The 17,237-nt window shown below is 51.5% G+C and overlaps 1 protein-coding gene and 1 non-coding gene across 3 annotated transcripts in view; one reads left to right on the forward strand and one right to left on the reverse strand.

Annotated features, from left to right (window-relative positions):
- Positions 1-8,612, forward strand: part of SH3BP4 (SH3 domain binding protein 4) — a 95,563-nt gene extending 86,951 nt beyond the window's left edge. For both annotated transcript variants that reach the window (XM_020898866.2, XM_020898867.2), the window contains 2 exons: positions 5,251-5,439; positions 6,673-8,612. In XM_020898866.2, the coding sequence (XP_020754525.2) occupies positions 5,251-5,439; positions 6,673-6,897 (414 nt within the window). In that variant the 3' untranslated portion in view covers positions 6,898-8,612. The remainder of the gene's footprint in view (positions 1-5,250; positions 5,440-6,672) is intronic.
- A 7,968-nt stretch (positions 8,613-16,580) lies between these two features.
- On the reverse strand, positions 16,581-16,653 carry TRNAG-CCC (transfer RNA glycine (anticodon CCC)). Its single transcript has one exon. It is a non-coding gene; the product is annotated as a tRNA-Gly (tRNA).
- Between the last annotated feature and the right edge of the window lie 584 nt (positions 16,654-17,237).

Consider the following 17,237-nt stretch of genomic DNA (forward strand, 5'->3'; position numbering starts at 1 on the left):
CCCCCCATTTCATGACAACATTCTGCCAGCTGCAGGTGCCCTCCAGAGAAGGAGGAGCCAGCGTTGGCCGTGGCAGTGGGGTCACGTTGAGGCGAGCAAGGTCTGAGAGTGACGGGAGAAGATTTAAAAGCCCACCGGTGTCCGTCTCTGTCTCTGCAGTGACTGGACTGAATGGCCCCTGCGGGTGGCTGTGCACCCTCCTCGCCTCTCTGAGCCTTGGGTTCCCTTTTCCGGGGTTTAGTTTTGTTTTGTGAGGGTGAGAGGGCTTCTGCAGGGGTCTCAGGGGTAAAGAACCCAGCTGCCAATGCAGGAGATGCGTGTTCAATCCCTGGATCAAGATCCTCTGGAGAAGGAAATGGCAACCCACTCCAATATTCTGGGAAATCCCATGGACACAGGAGACTGGTGGGCTACAGTCCAGAGGGTCATGAAACAGTTGGACATGAGTGAGCAGCTGAACACGCAGCATGCATGAGGGTGAGAAATGACAGAGTGTGTTCCGTAAAGGCATCAGTGCTGCTTTTGACATACTTTGTGGGTCTGGGGAAGAGTTTTCTGAGTGTGGTTGAAAATCCAGGTAGAAAATATGGCTGTGTGTTTGTTCCAGGACTTGGTGACTATGCTGAGTGGAGGAAAGGGTTTGGCTCGTACTCGGGCTGTGAAGGTTTGGGTGATGGCCATCTCGTGTATGTGTGTGTGTGTGTGTGTGTGTGTGTGTGTTTGTGTGCACGTGTGTGGAGGGTGGCAGACAGAACCCTGAGGAACCCAGCTCAGTAAGAACTGGAAGTGTTTTCATCTAGCAACACTCTTTCAATGCAAGAGATTATTCTTGACTCTGGGGGTTACACCGTGAGGGAGCGGCTAGAAGTCTGTCCTTCTGCCTGGGGGGGAAGGAGGGAAGGAAGGAGAGTCGGCTGGAACTGCAGGAGGAACCGGACTGTGGGCAGGGCGGCCTCTCCTGAAGGGGTCTAGGCCAGCAATCAGAGCTGGTCCTGGGGCCGCCAGGAGTGAAGCCGTCGGGGTGGGTGACCAGGAGTCACGGGTGGCAGCAGCGGGAGTCCAGGAGTGGGAGGGAAGGATGCTGTGGGCCCTCGGGGGAGTTTCTCTGAAAAAGAGAAAGTTGCTGTAGAATACAAGTCTAGGCAGGTTGTGGTTTTAGGGGTAAGGTCGGAGGTAAAATCAACGCTTCTGAGAACCTGGAGGACCGAATGGAAATAAGGGGAGTGTTGAGATCAGGGAGAGTTGGGGCTGGACAGATTGGGATGAAGGGGTTGTCTGAAATGGGAGCAAAGCCACCTCCCCCAGAAGAGGCTGCAGCTACCTACCAGCTGTGCACTTAGGGAGGTTCCCAGGCTCTTCCTGCCAGGTGGTCCCGAAGCCCCTGGGGCGCTGATAGCGGGAGGAGCAGGGTTGCCATGGTGACTGCCCTTCTGGTGTTTGAACATCTCCGGAATGGAAGCTCGGCTGGAATGAGATAACAGCAGAGTGATGCTTTGTCATATTCTCATAAGAAGTGAAGCAAAGTGAAGTCGCTCAGTCGTGTCCGACTCTTTGCGACCCCACGGACTGTAGCCCACCAGGCTCCTCCGTCCATGGAATTTTCCAGGCAAGAGTACTGGAGTGGATTGCCATTTCCTTCTCCAGGGGATCTTCCTGACCCAGGGATTGAACTCGGGTCTCCTGCATTGCAGGCAGACGCTTTAGTGTCGAGCCACCAGGAAAGCACCATTCTCATAAGAATGTCTTTTCAAACAGGAACTGGCACCCCGGCCTGAGGGCCCCTGCTTTTGTAGAGGAAGCTTTACTGTAACACAGCCATGTCTGCTCGCTCAAGTGCTGGCTGTGCTAGACTTACGCCCCACCACAATCAGGTAGCCAAGGCGGAGACCCCTTGCCTGCAGAGCCAAGAAATGGATCCTGGCTCGGCCCCCCTGACCTAAGTCACGGGTCACTCCAGCTCCTGAGGGTCAAGCTGGGACCAGCGTGCTTTGTTTCATCGGGTGTTTTCTGTTTCCTGCTATTACCTGTGTTAACTTGTGTGTGCAGAAATTAAAGAGGTGCTGCAGGGAAAATGTTCCAGAACCAGACCCCTGCAGCTGAGAAATTTTTTATTTCTGAGATTTGGTGGGCACCCAAAATGCATCCTTCAGGGGAAAAAAAAAAAAAAATGCATGAACTACCCCTTGGTGTTGGTGTGGCCAGCACCTGGTCCCAGCTGTGGCCGCTCCAGGACCAGAGAGAGGGGCTGAGTTTCTCAGGACCTTTGTCCCTGTCCCCTGTCCCCTGAGGAGAGAGCAGCTTTGGTCACCCCCACCAGGGATCCCCAAAGCAGAAGCAGGTGACTCTGAAGTGTTCTGTTCCCTGGAAAACAGGCCAAGTGCAGAGCCAGGCAGCTGAGCACAGACATACTGCTGGGATGCTCTGAGGAAGCCTGGGAGGGACCGTTGTCACCGGGGGTCAGCCAGCTCCTTCAGGGACCCTCCCTCCCCTGTGCATCTGGACTCAAACCATACCATGCCAAGAGTTTTTTTTTTTTTAATTATTCAAATATAGTTGATTTCTGCTGCACAGCAAAGTGATTCAGTTATACATATATATAGAGACATTCTTTTTCATATTTATTATGGTTTATCACAGGATATTGATTATAGTTTCCTGAGCTATACCGTAGGACCTTGTTTTTTTTTATTATTATTATTCAAGCAAAAGAACTTAAATCCTGAATTCTACCAATGTGTCACACATCTCCCCCATACCACGAACATGTTCTGCAGTACAAATCTAGCAAGCATTTAATTTTTTTTCAAACAATGTCACTTGAAGATATCCACGTTCAAAGAGAGCAGTTTCTGAAATGTCTAAATCATCATGCTGAAGCCTCGTGTGCAGGTCCTGAAGTCACATGGTGCCCACAGAGCTGGCAAGGACATTGGCCTGAGTGCCGGGAAAACTTACCTGCCTCCCCTCAGTCCCCTCGAGCTGTGGGACCCTGGACAGGGCACCCAGCATCTACAGGGTCTGTAAAACAGACACCATGCAGCCCTCCTGTCCCCTCAGCTATGAGACCCTGGACAAGTCACCCAGTGTCTCTGGGGTCTATAAATCAGACACCACGCAGCCCGCACAGTGAGTGGGAGCCGGGGACAGGCTGTCTGCAGGCCAGACCAGCTCCAAAACTGGACCCCTGTCCTCTCAATTTTATCTGCAGGCTGGGATGAGCTTGGCTTCTCTCCATGGGGCTTCTGGGGAGTAGATGAGCCCCGTGCCCGGCTCACCGGAAGGACTCAGTGATGGCAGTTTATTTACAAAGACAAAAATCAGAAAAGGAACACATGGTCCTCCCTTCTGGTTTCCCACCTTAAAGCCAGTTGCTAACCCCTTGGACCCTGGACGGCCTCAGAATGAGCTTATGCTTTAAAGGTAAAGATTGAGATGTCCATGCATTCAAGGAGCCCCCCACCCTGCCCAACGTCACCATCCCTTCATTTTGTTACGTTCCCCCAAATAAGCATAAAGCTTCGACGAGAACGCTCAGTCTAATAAAATAGCTGCGTTCTTTCAAATAGCAGCCCAGCAGACTGACCCTGCTCGGATGCCAGGCTGCCCGCAGCTTCACAAAATGTTTGAAGCGAACAGCATGTTTGGCTCAGCTGGGGGGGTGCTGGCTGGTAGGTGTGTTGATGTTTTTAGCACTTTTTCTGTGGAGCCTTGAAGTGACAGACTCAGGTGCTTGGACAGAGCGTAGAGGGACAGAAAGGAGGCGGGCCTGGTCTCAGCATCCCTCCCATCGTATCCTCAATGTCTGAGGGCCCCAGTGCACCTCAGAACCCATTCCTGGGGCCCCGGAGGCTCCCCTCTGCAGCTGTTAGGCTGTAATCCGGGGATGTGCTGGGTGGATGAGGCTGGGGTAAGCCTTGGTTCTGTGGCCCAGGTGGGTCTGGTCCTCACTGAGTCTTCTCCTCCTGCCAGGGCTCCATCCTGGCCACCCACAGTCACACACTCTGTGTTGGCTCCACAGGACCTGCAGCCCAACACCCAGCAGATGTCCGTGTGGCTTGGGGTGACGTCTGTGGACAGTAGGCCTGTGGGTTTGCGCTACTGATGTAGATTCATTTCTTTAAGCCAGAAATGTTAGTGTGACCCCCACCTCCAGCCTGGGCTGCACAGAACCCCAGGGCGGTGAACCCTGTGTTGAAAGCCTGCCCGATGGACCAGCCCCTCACCTGGATGGGGGATGACGTCCAAGGTGGGGCCACGTGCTGTTTGGGTCACAGGGGGACGTGGGCTGGGAATCTGCCCGTTGCCTCCTTCCCAGCTGACAGCGCTTCTCTCCTCCTGACCCCCCGTCCATCCATAGTTAGCGAGCCCTGTGCAGAGACACATTGGAAATCTCTCACGGTTTTGACAAGGTTGGGGTCCGATCGATTCTGGAGACTCTTGATGGTTTGGCCTCTCAGCCTCCCTGTATCCTGGCCCTTCGCATGTCTCCAGAACCACGGGGTCCCGGATCTCGGTCTGCACTCCAGGTCCCAATCTGAGCCCCCGCTCGCATCTCTTCTGTGAGTCGGGGCTCCCCACCCACTGACGGCCGCTTGTCCTGCTCTGCACCCAGACCGTCCTGCACTGGCCCTCTGGGTCAAGGGCATCACTTCTCCAGTTTCCCCAGTGGCGGTGGGAACGCATGAACAGCCGTCATCTCACCTAGCCTGCCCATCCGTGTCCTGGGGCTGCCGAGTAGAAGGACTGCAGACTAGGAGGCTCCAAGCAGTTGAGGTTTATCCTGCCTCCATCCTGGGGCTGTCGCAGGGCTGACTTCTTTGGGGGCTCTGTGGGTGTCTGTTCGTGCCTCTCTCCCAGCTCCTGCGGGCTCCGGTGACGCAGCCGCATCACCCTGTCCCTACCACCACCTTTCTGTGGACGTCTTCCCTCTATCTCTGCGAGTCTGCTTCTGTCCGCGTAAGGACACCAGTCGTTGGATGAGGGGCGCACACCCTGTCCACCAGGGCCAAAGGGTAGCTGGTTCCATCCGCAAAGGCCCTGCTGTGATTTACAGTTACACCGGGAGGTTCCAGGAGGGCGAGGATGTGTGGGCGGGGGACCCAGTACCTCCTGAGATCGTGGGTTTCAGCAGTGCGGGTGCTCAGGCCACGCAGCATCCGGGGTGTCGGCACGTGGTCTCTGCGGGGCTGGCTTCCGGTGAACCCAGAGCCTACCCTCGGCCCCGCCTCATCCCCGCCCCTTCCTCCTCAGGCCTTACTGAAGATGGACTGCCAGGGCCTGGTGGTCAGACTTATCCAAGACTTCGTGCTCCTGACCACGGCGGTCGAGGTGGCGCAGCGCTGGCGGGAGCTAGCCGAGAAGCTCGCCAAGGTGTCCAAGCAGCAGATGGACGCGTACGAGTCGCCCCACCGGGACAGGAACGGGGTGGTCGACAGTGAGGTGAGCGCGGCCCCCCGTCCCTCCGCCTGTCAGTGCGGTGGTGACGGCGTCTACATTAGAGCACTTTTAGGAGGACAGACGATGAAGCGTGCAGGCAAGTGCTCAGCTCAGCGGAGCCTCACAATGAGAGGGGGCACGTCCGTCCTTCTTGGGATCCTTAGTTGGGAGCCAGGCCCTGGGTGGTGGCGAGGCTGCTCTGCCGTCAGGAGGGACATTGGAACAGCATCCTCGGAACTGCCGGTCCCTCGCTGATCCTGATCTTAAATTACCTTCAGCCCGATTGGAGGACGCGGGATGATGGGGCTCCGCCCCACACAGGGTAGGGTGGACAGACCCTGGTATGCTGTCGGCTTCAGCCAAGGCTGGTTGGGTCCCTTGCTCAGAGAGTCTGTTTTCTCACTTGTTTTGTGGAGGTCACTTTAAGCTTCTGGAAATCTCGAGACCTAGGAAACAGGAAGTCCCCAGGATAAGGGCATCCTTTATTGATGTGGCCAGTTTCTAAACAAATGGAAAGTGCTTCGGGCGTTGGAAGGAAAGAGGCCCCTTCTTTTGGCTCGGCCACTACACAGTACTGACAGCTTACAGTTGAACGGTGTTGGATTCATGATCTCCGAAGAAGATTTAGCTTCGGGACCAGGAGACTTGATCACTCAAGAGCTTTTGTGTAGCAGAGTTTTATTAAAGTGAAAAATGACAGAGAAAGCTTCTGACATAGACTTCAGAAGGGGGATGGAAAGTGCCCCCTCACTAGTCTTATCAAGGCCGTATGTACTTTTACCAGACCCACTCCCAAATTCAGATGAGAACGGACAACAGAAAGGTCTTAACCAGACCCACTCCCACAATAAATGTCTTAAGATAACAAGATTAGTCAGAGGGTTCTTGTTAGGGAGAAACATGTCCTTGAGCAAGATACATTGTTATATTGACTAAGACAAAGCAATGTAGGAAAAATCATGTTTGTCCTTTTCTCCTTGAGAGCCCCAGACCCCTCTCTCCTTCTCGGGGACCCTGGACTTCTTATCAACTTACCTAGTAATTGACTGTCTCGGTCCTGCCCCCCGCTCTCCTGCAAAGTGCCTTCTTCCCTCTGAGATGTGCTAGCCCAGGACGGGGTCAGCTCTGCTTCGGGGTTTGTGATGCTGGTGCTAGGAGAGGTTAACTCGGACCAGCTCTCTCAGCATCTCCTAATCTTTGCCCTCTCTTTTGGTTTTGGATGCCTGCACCATCCAGGCCATGTGGAAGCCCGCCTATGACTTTCTCCTCACCTGGAGCCACCAGATCGGGGACAGCTACCGGGACGTCATCCAGGAACTGCACATCGGCCTGGACAAGATGAAGAACCCCATCACCAAGCGCTGGAAGCACCTCACAGGGACCCTGATCCTGGTGAACTCGCTGGACATCCTGCGAGCCGCCGCCTTCAGCCCCGTGGACCACGATGACTTCGTGATTTGAATGGGTCCCCCACCTCCTGCTGCTCCGGGGCGCGTACCCTCTGTCTGCCCCCGATGCCGAGGCGGGCACATGGCACTGGGGAGGGAGGGAGGGTTAGCTGCTCAGACAGACCCAGGGGCCCTCCCCACTGGACCCTCACCCAGGACTAAGCACATGTGTGATGTCCCACCTGCCTTCTCCATCATGGGGGAGGCCTGAAGGGAATTTCTACTGCAGGTAGTTGCCAATCAAATAGCTTTCTATTTGTTAAGTATAAATTTAAATTTAAAATCAGTTTTTTTTTGTTTTTTTTTTAAGTATGGGGGTAGGGCGTACCAGAAAGGTGGTTATCTAATTTTTTACTGGACCCTAAATTAAAAGAAAACACTTCTTAGGGTCGGATACTGTTGAGGTTTTTATGTTCTATAAAGACCTTTTTAAATTATGTGACAGATGTATATATGTATTTAAGGGTTGTGGGAGCGTTTCTGGTTGTCGGACACACTTTGCATTTCAACACTGAGCATGGGAAGACACTTGTTCAAGTGCTGGACCTTTTTGGCTCTGTACTTGTGAAAAAGAAATCAAATAGGAAAGGTGGTGTCTCAGTAAATGAGTCTAGTTGGTGCCTGCCCATTCTTTCCGAGGCTGTCTGGTCCTACGCTTCCCTCCTGTTTTCCTTACCTTCCATACCTTGGCCTCGTGTTGCAGGAAGGATCGGCCACGACACAGGGGAGGCCTTTCTGAGCCGCTGCCTCTGTGCCCTTCGTCCTGCAGAAGAGCTGCGCCACCCAGAGCCAAGTGGCCCCCGCAGCTCTGAGAGGCCGCGCCCAGCTTCTCCCGGGGGCAGGGAAGGCTTGCTGCAGAGCTCACAGCCTCTCTTCTGGGCACAGAGAATATGTCACCACAAGCACACCCTATGCTGAAGTCCAGAGATGCCTGCTGGCGTTTGCCAAACTCCACTCCACCTGAAATGGAGCCCTTCTCCCCTCCTCATCTGCCCGTCTCTCCTTGGAAATAAATAGCATAGGGAAACCTTTAAAGACAAAAAGCAGCATGAAGGTTATCTGAGCAAGATGACCATTGTCTGAAAATGCTCTCACGTAAAATCTGAGACTTGGCTGACGGTTGACTTGATGGCTGGAGATCATCTTTCTGGGCTGAATTCTACAGTCACAATTCTACAGTTGCATCATATCAGAAGAAAGTGAGGGATGGGCATGAAGAAACATCTGGAGGATCAATAGAGTCGATGACCGGGAAGGTGCCAGGACACGCGCCATGCTTACGTGAGCGATGCACCATCTGGGATTCCGGAATCTCATTCTCTAAATCTGCTTGCTGGAAGCGCGTTAATTACTTAATATAATCCATTTAAATCCCTTATTGGGCTAAAACATTCTTTTACAGCTATTGAGTCTGATTCGGAAGACCCACAGCTAGAAAACAACAACAAAAAGAACACTACAGACTTTATGCTGCAAAAACCGAGACACCCCACGATTCCCCCTCCCCATCATCCCACGACGTCATCTTACATTCTGCACTCGACTCTCCGCCTTCAGTCTTCTCAGAGAGCATCTCTCACTTTTCCCCAAAGAAGAAACAAAACCAGTCGCACCTTAAATACGGAGATTTTTTTCCTCAGGGGCTTTAAATAGTTTCCTATGCAACATGTCTTGTAGCACAAATTCAATTGTACGAAAGTTGCAGTAAATTTTCTTTGGATATTTTAACCTAACTGTGTGTGTGTGTGTTTTTCTGTACCCAACCAGACTTTAAGCACAAAGCCAAGTGTATCTATGCACAGAACAATGTCCCATTCCCCCCTCTGCCCCCCGCCACGGTCAAGGTGACATGACATAGATGACAGGGGGACATTTGGGTTAGTGGGGATCTTGTTTTCTTGCTGCTGATTTAATTGCTCTTGTGATATAGGAATCTCAGTCATTACTGATTAACGGGAATCAGTGTGGCCCAGAGTACCCCCACCTGGAACTGGCCAATCCCACACCCACTGTACACGGCTGAGTGTGGACATCAGGTTAGAGCAAGAGAGCCTCCCAAAGGCCTTGCCCTCAGCTCGCCCTTGGAATACCACGTAGCTCAGGGAGAGAACCGGAGAAGGCAATGGCACCCCACTCCAGTATTCTTGCCTGGAAAATCCCATGGATGGAGGAGCCTGGTGGGCTGCAGTCCATGGGGTCACAGAGTTGGACACGACTGAAGTGACTTAGCAACAGGGTGTGAACGGAATGGGGTGGGGGCAGCCGATAGAACCCAGCCCCACCTGGAGGTGATGGGGAGGATGGGGAGGGCAATGGCCTCCTTTAGAAGTGACTTTAGTCCAGGGTCAAGGGTTAAGCCGGCGCCAGCTAGGCCAGACCAGGGGAATGGGGTGTCTGCAGCACTGAGGAGGCCCAGAGACCACCGAAAGCCAACCCCTCCTCGGGCCTGGGGTGTGCTGAACAAGCAAGAGCCTCTGAGAGCACTTCTGCCCCCCTCACCAGCCCTCCAGCGCTGTCGGGCTCAGCGAGGCCCCCTGACTGACAAGGCTGGCGGAAGAGGTGGCGATTTTAGCCCAGAGCTGCTGTCAAAGTGCCATCCTCTCACCGATCTGAAGGCCAGAAGTCCGAGATCAAGGTGGCCCATGGCCGTCCCCCTGTGCCTGGCCAAACCTCTCTTTAAGGACCCCAGTTATGGGAGAGGGCCCGCCCGAGTCAAGTGTGACCTCATCTGAACTCCATCTTCTATGTGTGCATGTGAGTGTTAGTTGCTCAGTTGTGTCAGATTCTTTACGACCTCATGGAGTGTAGCCCACCAGGCTCCTCTGTCCATGGGATTTTCCAGGCAAGCATACTGGAGTGGGTAGCCATTCCCTTTGGGGTAACTTCCTGACTCAGGTAACAAACCCAAGTCTCCTGCATTGCAGGCAGATTCTTTACCATCTGAGCCACTGATCTTTTTTAATGACCTTATTTCCAAGCAAGGTCACATTCACGGGCTGGGGGACGGGACTTCCAGCAGATCTTGAAAGACAGCTCAACTCACAGCCCGGCCCCCTATACTGAGGCCTTGGTGGTGGCCTGCTTGGGAGGATGGGGAAGAAATCCAGCTGGATTGGTCTCCAGGGTCTCTGTCAGTCAGTCAGTTCAGTTCAGTTGCTCAGTCATGTCCAACTCTTTGCAACCCCATGGACTGCAGCACACCAGGCCTCCCTGTCCATCACCAACTCCCGGAGCTTGCTCAAACTCATGTCCATTGAGTCAGTGATGCCATCCAACCATCTCACCATTGTGTTTCCCAGCCTCCCTTCAAGTAGGTGTGACCAATCGACTCCACCCGCAGGTGGCATCAGCCTGGCCCATCGAACCTTCTGGACACCCCTTGTCCTCAAATGACGCCTTCAAACCAGAGTACTGCCTGGCCTCTGAGGCTGTGGGGTTCATTGTTAGGGCAGCCGGCATTCCTCTAGATTCTGTATTCTCAGATTACTACTGTTAATAGAAAAGCTGGAGGGACGAGGGGTTTGCTCTTAAAAGGATAAATCCCTGTCACATCTGGAAGATGTCAAGTAAGTGAAAGTCACTTCCCCGGGGCTCAGCTGGTAAAGAATCCACCTGCAATGCAGGAGACCCCTGTTCAATTCCTGGGTCGGGAAGATCCCCTGGAGAAGGGATAGGCTACCCACTCCAGTATTCTTGGGCTTCCCTGGTGGCTCAGCTGGTAAAGAATCTGCCTGCAATGCGGGAGACCTGGGTTGGATTCCTGGGTTGGGAAGATCCCCTGGAGAAGGGAACGGCTACCCACTCCAGTATTCTGGCCTGGAGAATTCCATGGACTGTATAGTCCATGGGGTCGCAAATAAGAACTTAGTCCTGTTCTTTCTTTGTTTATCCACATCCAGAATTGAGCACTACTAATCTGAATATGAATGACTTAGTCCTATTTTTACTGAATATTCTCTAAGCTGGTCCAAGATGCTCAGATAAAATTTCCAGTCCTTTACGATGTTGATTTTGACATTGAGAATGGTAATAGTTGGCAAGAAAGTTATGGTATTTGTAGTTGTCTTTGAGGACCTAGGGGCTTCCCTGGTGGCTCAGATAGTGAAGAATTTGCCCACAGTGTGGGAGACCCAGCTGGGGAAGATCCCTTGGAGAAGGGCATGGCAACCCACTCCAGTATTCTTGCCTAGAGAATCCCGTGGACAGAGGAGCCTGGCAGGCTACAGTCCATGGGGTTGCAAGGAGTCGGACACAACTGAGCGACTAACACTTCGAGGACCCAGCATCCAGAAGAAGGACTACATCAGAAACAGCTGTGCTCCAATTTCCCAAGAAAAGGGCAATTTCATCCATGGGCTGGTCCTGTCTTGGTCTCTACCTGACTGTTGAGCAGTCACAGCATACGCGGCATTCACCAAACTGTCTGCTAAGTGGTCACTGAGCCCCACCCCTCCAGGTAGCCTCAGGTCTCCTGTCCACAGCCGCCAAGACTAGTTTTAGTCCTGAGAGCCTCCCCTCCGTTGGTCAGCAGATCCCTGCAGCCCCTAGTAAGTCCCCCAACCCTTCCTACTGCCGTGCCCTGCACAGCCATGAGGCGGACCAAGAATAAATTTGAGAAAGGAGGGGGGAGACTGTTGGGTGATGGGACTCCAAATATGGTTGTGTATGGGGGTCTCTGAAAAGGGACCCCGAGGTGGAGGGGAAATCCTTCCAAGATTCTGGAAGGGCAGGGGGAAGGGGTTACTAAGAGGTACTGCCTAGAGCGTAACCTCTGTTCCCATGGAGCCCACATGCTAGTGGGGAAATGGCCAGTAAACGTGATCAGTGTTCATTGGAGGTCAGGAGGTAAGGGCTGTGAGGGAAACTAGGAAAACTGTGACCTTAGGGGAAGGAGCAAGTGTAGACCAAGACAGCCTGGAAAGCCTCTGATGAGGCACAGTTTGGGGAGTAGTGAGGGCTTCAGTGATGACTCAGCGAGTAAAGAATCTGCCTGCAATGCAGGAGACAGAGGAAACTTGAGTCTGATCCCTGGGTGGGGAAGATTCCCCAGGAGGAGGAAATGGCAACCCACTGCAATATTCTGCCTGGAGAACCCCATGGACAGAAGAGCCTGCATCCATAGGGTTGCAGAGACACAACTGAGCGGCTACGCATGCCTTGCACAGGTTCAGAGAGGCCGGCGTGTACACTGCTCTACGAAGGGCAGAGACAGCAGGGCGGGAAGGCGGGGTCAGGGTAGAGCAGCCTGGTTAGGCTCAGAGGGAGGGGAAGGCTTTAGAGGACTGGAGTGAGGGGTGACAGACCCAGACAGGAGGTGTTGGTGCGATTAGCCGAGGAGAAGCCAGGAGTCCCAAAGGCCCTGCACTGGCCTGAATGTCAGGGGCAGAAGGGTGTGGGTGGCAGGCGGGGAAGATGAACTCAGTGTGGCTTTGATTGGTGGCGGCAGCAAGACCAAGAGGGGCTAGTGGCCTCTGAACACAGCAGGTCATGATGGGTCCCAAGCATCAGCAAACAGCTTTACCGGAAAGTGGGGAGGGACTGGTCCGGGAGGGAAGCTACAGGCGATGGACATGGATGTTGGGGGAGAGTGGGGAGTTCTTTCTGTCCGGATGCAACAGAAAGATGGAAGATATCATTGAAAATTTTAGGCCAAAAAAAAAAAAAAACAAAACTGAGAAGCTGGTGCAGACTGTGGAAACCTGGAAGGACATCCTCCACGTCCTTGAGTGGGCGTCCCCCTACTCCCACAACCATCACATTGACCACTGAGGTTTCTGAGTCACCCCACCGCCTCTCATTTCTCCTACTGTCTGCGGGGCTCCACCTTGATCCTGGCCACATCATCTCTCCCTATAACTGCAACCCCAGTCCTACCCCATCAGCGTATCGCCCACGTGGCCACCAGCGTGGTCCATGTGGACTAGAAACCCATGTTCCTGCCTGCTTAACCCTGACCTTGCGTGGCCCCCCATGTTGAGAGCAGATGAACAGAGGCCTCCCAAGTACGCAGACCCCTTTTGGCCCTGATAAGCTTCCACCTGTCCCCACGAGATGAGAGGAACAGGGACACTGCTCAGAGGGCTTTCACGAAAGCCACATTTACAGAAAGCAAACACCTTTCTGATCCTGAGACGAAGCCCTCTGTTGCTTTTTAATGTTAACTAAAAAGTTGTTTTGGTAACTGATAGACCTAGTAAATCATCATAGTTGTCTTAATGTCTTTCTTGGCAAAGTACAGTGTTGGCTGGTGACAAAAGTGAAAGTGAAAAGTCGCTCAGTCGTGTCCGACTCTTTGTGACCCCTTGGACTGTAGCCTATCAGGCTTCTCCATCCATGGGGTTTTCCAGGCAAGAGTACTGGAGTGGGTTGCCATTTCCTTCTCCTGGGGATCTTCCCGTCCCAGGGATTGACCCTGGGTCTCACACGTTGTAAGCAGATGCTTTACCATCTGAGCCCCCAGGGGCAAACACCCATGCATCTCTCACGACTGTGGGACGAACCAGGGACGAACAACGTGAACTGTTTCTGTGACTCTCTGCTCTCGTGGCTGTTTCTACCTAGACCACCCTCCTCACTGGGTTTTGGCTTGATCATGCTCTCCAGGTGGTCAGTTTTTCTCCTTTTGAGGACACTCTTGCTGTACATGGAACCCAGAAAACACAAACCCACATGCCAGCCCTCCAGCCTTACCACAATAAACCCCGAATCTGTCTGTTAGAGCTGCGTATTTGCTTGTTGTGCCCAAACTGTAAACTGAACAACGAAGATACCCCTGCACCCAGGTCACATTCAAGCAACTCACACTCCGTATGTTCTTGGATGAATGTTCCTGTGAATGAACAACTTCCAGTGACCACTGCCGACCGATTCCCCTGGGAGAATGGAGGCCAGGTACCAGTGTCTGAGTAGCCTTGCGTGCAATTGTACTGATTTTAAAAAATCAAACAAATTAAATATTGTGACGAGTCCAGTTTTGGATTTTTTCCTAGAAAGTTCTCTCTTTACCTGTTTGAGTTCCCTTGTCTTCTCACATTACATATGTTCAACTCAGCTGAAGCTCATGCTAAGGCAAAAAAAAAAAAAGTGTTTGCTTTATTTTTCACACGTGGGCACACTTTTTCTACACTCTAAGTATAAAATCAGTTCACACCCGCAGTGTGGACACTCACACCTAGGTGAGACTAGCAGTTGTGGGCACACTCAGCAGAGACCCGCAGCCTCAGGTGGGCCGTCCTGGTGTCCCAGGCCTCCCGGGACCGGCATGTGACACCTGGGCAGAGCAGGTGGACGGTTGCCTAGCAACTCAGGAATCAGAGTGTCCTCCTTGCCTAGAAGAGAAAAGGTCTAGAGAACTGTCACTTTCGTTTTTGACCCTGAGCCTGGTTCAGATCCACATCTGCAGAATGAAGAATTAATTTATAGTAAAATCCCTGCTGAAAAGTCAGCTTAACAACATGCAATACTGAAACACACAAATGCAGCCTCATGTGTGTTTACGGAAGTCCCGCACGAACGCACATTCTTTGTGCAGTTGGTGAATTAGTGGGAAAACAACTACGTGTTAAAAATCTCCTTGCAAAATCAGGCTCCTGTTCTGCAAGTCATTTCTCAAAACACCTTTACATATTTCTAATTATCACTTTTTCTGTGTGACAGATGAGTTGAGAAATTCAAGACAGAAAAGGTGCTGAATCTGTACTGAGAGACTCAGGGCGCTTGACCTAGTTAGAAATAATTTACACAGACCTTGGAGATTTATGTGTTTTTCCCAGGACCAGGGAGACAGTCACCATTTTTCAAATATTAGGTTTGTGCAAAATACATAGCAATGTCTTAATGGTTATTGTCAGGATGCCAGGCACAGTATATCTCAAACCATCAAAACAAAAGTAAACTGGTTTTGCATTCCAACATTAATACCCGAGTAAAGAGCGACTCCATTTTCTGTTTGTGACATGTAGCAGACCTCAGGTGTGCCGGGGCGGTGTGCACAGAGTGTGCTTGTATGTGCACAAGTGTGCCTGAGTGCGTGAGCATGTGTGTGAGGGTCCCTGCACCAGGGAGCCCAGAGGCTTCTGAGACAGCCTCCAGGCATTCCTCACCTTGGGCAGCAGTGCCACGGCAGAAGCCACTGACCGTCATTTTATTCCAAGGCCACCCAGACTAGTAAGAGCCAACACTCAGTACTTTCTCTGTGTGTCACCATCCTAAAACTTTAGAGATTTCAACTCATTTGATCCTCTTGACACATCTGTGAGATCGGTAAAATTATTATCCACATTTACAGATGAGAACATGAGGCACAGAGAGGTTAAATAACTTTCCCAAGGTCACACAGCTACGAAGTGTGGAGCCGAGATTCAAACCCAGACAGTCTGGCTCCAAGGTGCTTGCTGGACCCCATTCCTGCCATACGCAGGTGATGTTTTTCTAAGAGAAAGAAATGGAGACTTGCATGATCTAAAGTGGTAAAGAGCAAGCATAGTATTTCTGAGTTCAACAAGTTTTACGTGAAGACAATGAGAAGTGGAGAGAGGTTTTGTAATTCACTTGTTGTTTTAATTTCCTTTGCTTAATAAGATGTGATTAGTTTATATTCCCTTTACATATTCAATGGCTGGTATGGAGACAGCAAAGAGCCTGCTGAAGTAAGAGTGATTTTAAAATTTTCCTCTACAGAAATGTCCATTGATACTGGGGTGTTTAAATAAGTCACAGTATGTTTACAAGATGGAATACTCTTCCACCTCTAAAAGGAACAGGCAGATCTATAGTAATTGATACGAAAGGATCTCCAAGATCTAGCAAGTTAAAAAAAAATAAAATTTAGCAGTGACTGTAAAATCTCCCATTTACAGAACTCACATAAAAAGCATTCCTGGCACGACACTCAGGAAGTGTGGTCATGGGGCTACTGGGGCCTGGCAACCTGGGGAAGGACACAGTTTTCCTTGTGGGCCTTTTTGTGCCAGGCTTCCCAGGTGGCACTAGTGGTAAAGAAGTCCCTCCTGCCAATGCAGGAGACATAAGAGACGTGGGTTTGATCCCTGGGTCAGGAAGATCCCCTGGAGAAGGGCATGGCAACCCACTCCAGTATTCTTGCCTGGAGAATCCCATGGACAGAGGAGCCTACAGTCCATAGGGTCGAGAAGAGTCGGACACAACTGCAACGACTTAGCATTTACGCACACCTTTTTGTGCCATTTGATTTCCTGCTCTGCACCAGTGATATTTTCATAATTTTATATGGTACAAATAATGATTCATGAAATGAGAGTAATTTAGAATTAGTAGGCATCCAGGGATTAGAACGAATACCCCAATTTGCAAAATCAAAAAATCATACAAGTACCTAATTTGCATACTGTTGATTAGCACAGTGGGCCTGTGGAGGCAGATCATCAAAATTGATTTGGCTGTTGGAACAGAATGCTTGCAGCCAGCGCCCCCAGATGCATTTTAGGACTTTGTCTGAAGCCCTCAAATGGTGTGCTAATTTCTTCTTTACTTTGGTCTGTTTATCTTCCAAGGAAGATGTATAGAGTCTGCTTTTTTAATATTTATTTTTATTTATTTATTTGGCTGCACTGGATCTTAGTTGTGGACACTCGAGATCTTAGATCTTTGGGCACTCAAGATCTCGGATCTTGGTTGTGGCATGCAGGATCTTCTTCATTTGCAGCATGTGGGATCTAGTTCCCTGACCAGGGATCGAACCCAGGCCCCCTGCATTGGGAGCACAGAGTCTTAGCCACTGGACCACCAGGGAAGTCCCAGAGTATTTTTTTTTTTAATTAGGTACCCACACATGTTCACAATCCCCCAAAGTTCAACAACCACTACCCTAGAGGATATGCAAAAATGGTGATGTCCATATAAAAGACTCTCCTATTCAGGGCATTCATAAGTATTAGGGGGACACATAGTGGGAGGGCCCCACGCACTAGCCGTGGTCAAATGCAGCCCACCAGGGCCCAGCACACACCCTGCCTGGAGGTTTTCACAACTGCGTCTCCTGTGTATCACATCCGTGACATCCATCATTCTACCAGGTTGCCAGGACTGCATTGGGCCAAATGCAACAGAAACCTGGGCGAGAGCACTGTGTCAAGGAAGGAGTTTATTTCTCTCATCTGACCAGTTGCCCAGGCTGAGTGCTTATCCTGGGGCTGAAGCACCTGCTCAGAGAACCAGCCTTCCATCTCCCTGCACAGCCATCCTTACTCTATGGCTTTGTGGCACATCTCCGGGTACCAGGTCCATCTTCCAGGTGGCAAGAGGGGGAGAGGGCAAAGGGCATGGGGTCTACCAGTTGTCTGTCTCTTTTAGTAAGGGAAGCAAGAACTTTCTGAT

Source organism: Odocoileus virginianus, unplaced genomic scaffold (genome assembly GCF_023699985.2).
Source record: "Odocoileus virginianus isolate 20LAN1187 ecotype Illinois unplaced genomic scaffold, Ovbor_1.2 Unplaced_Contig_4, whole genome shotgun sequence".
In the NCBI taxonomy this organism is placed as follows: Eukaryota; Metazoa; Chordata; class Mammalia; order Artiodactyla; family Cervidae; genus Odocoileus; species Odocoileus virginianus.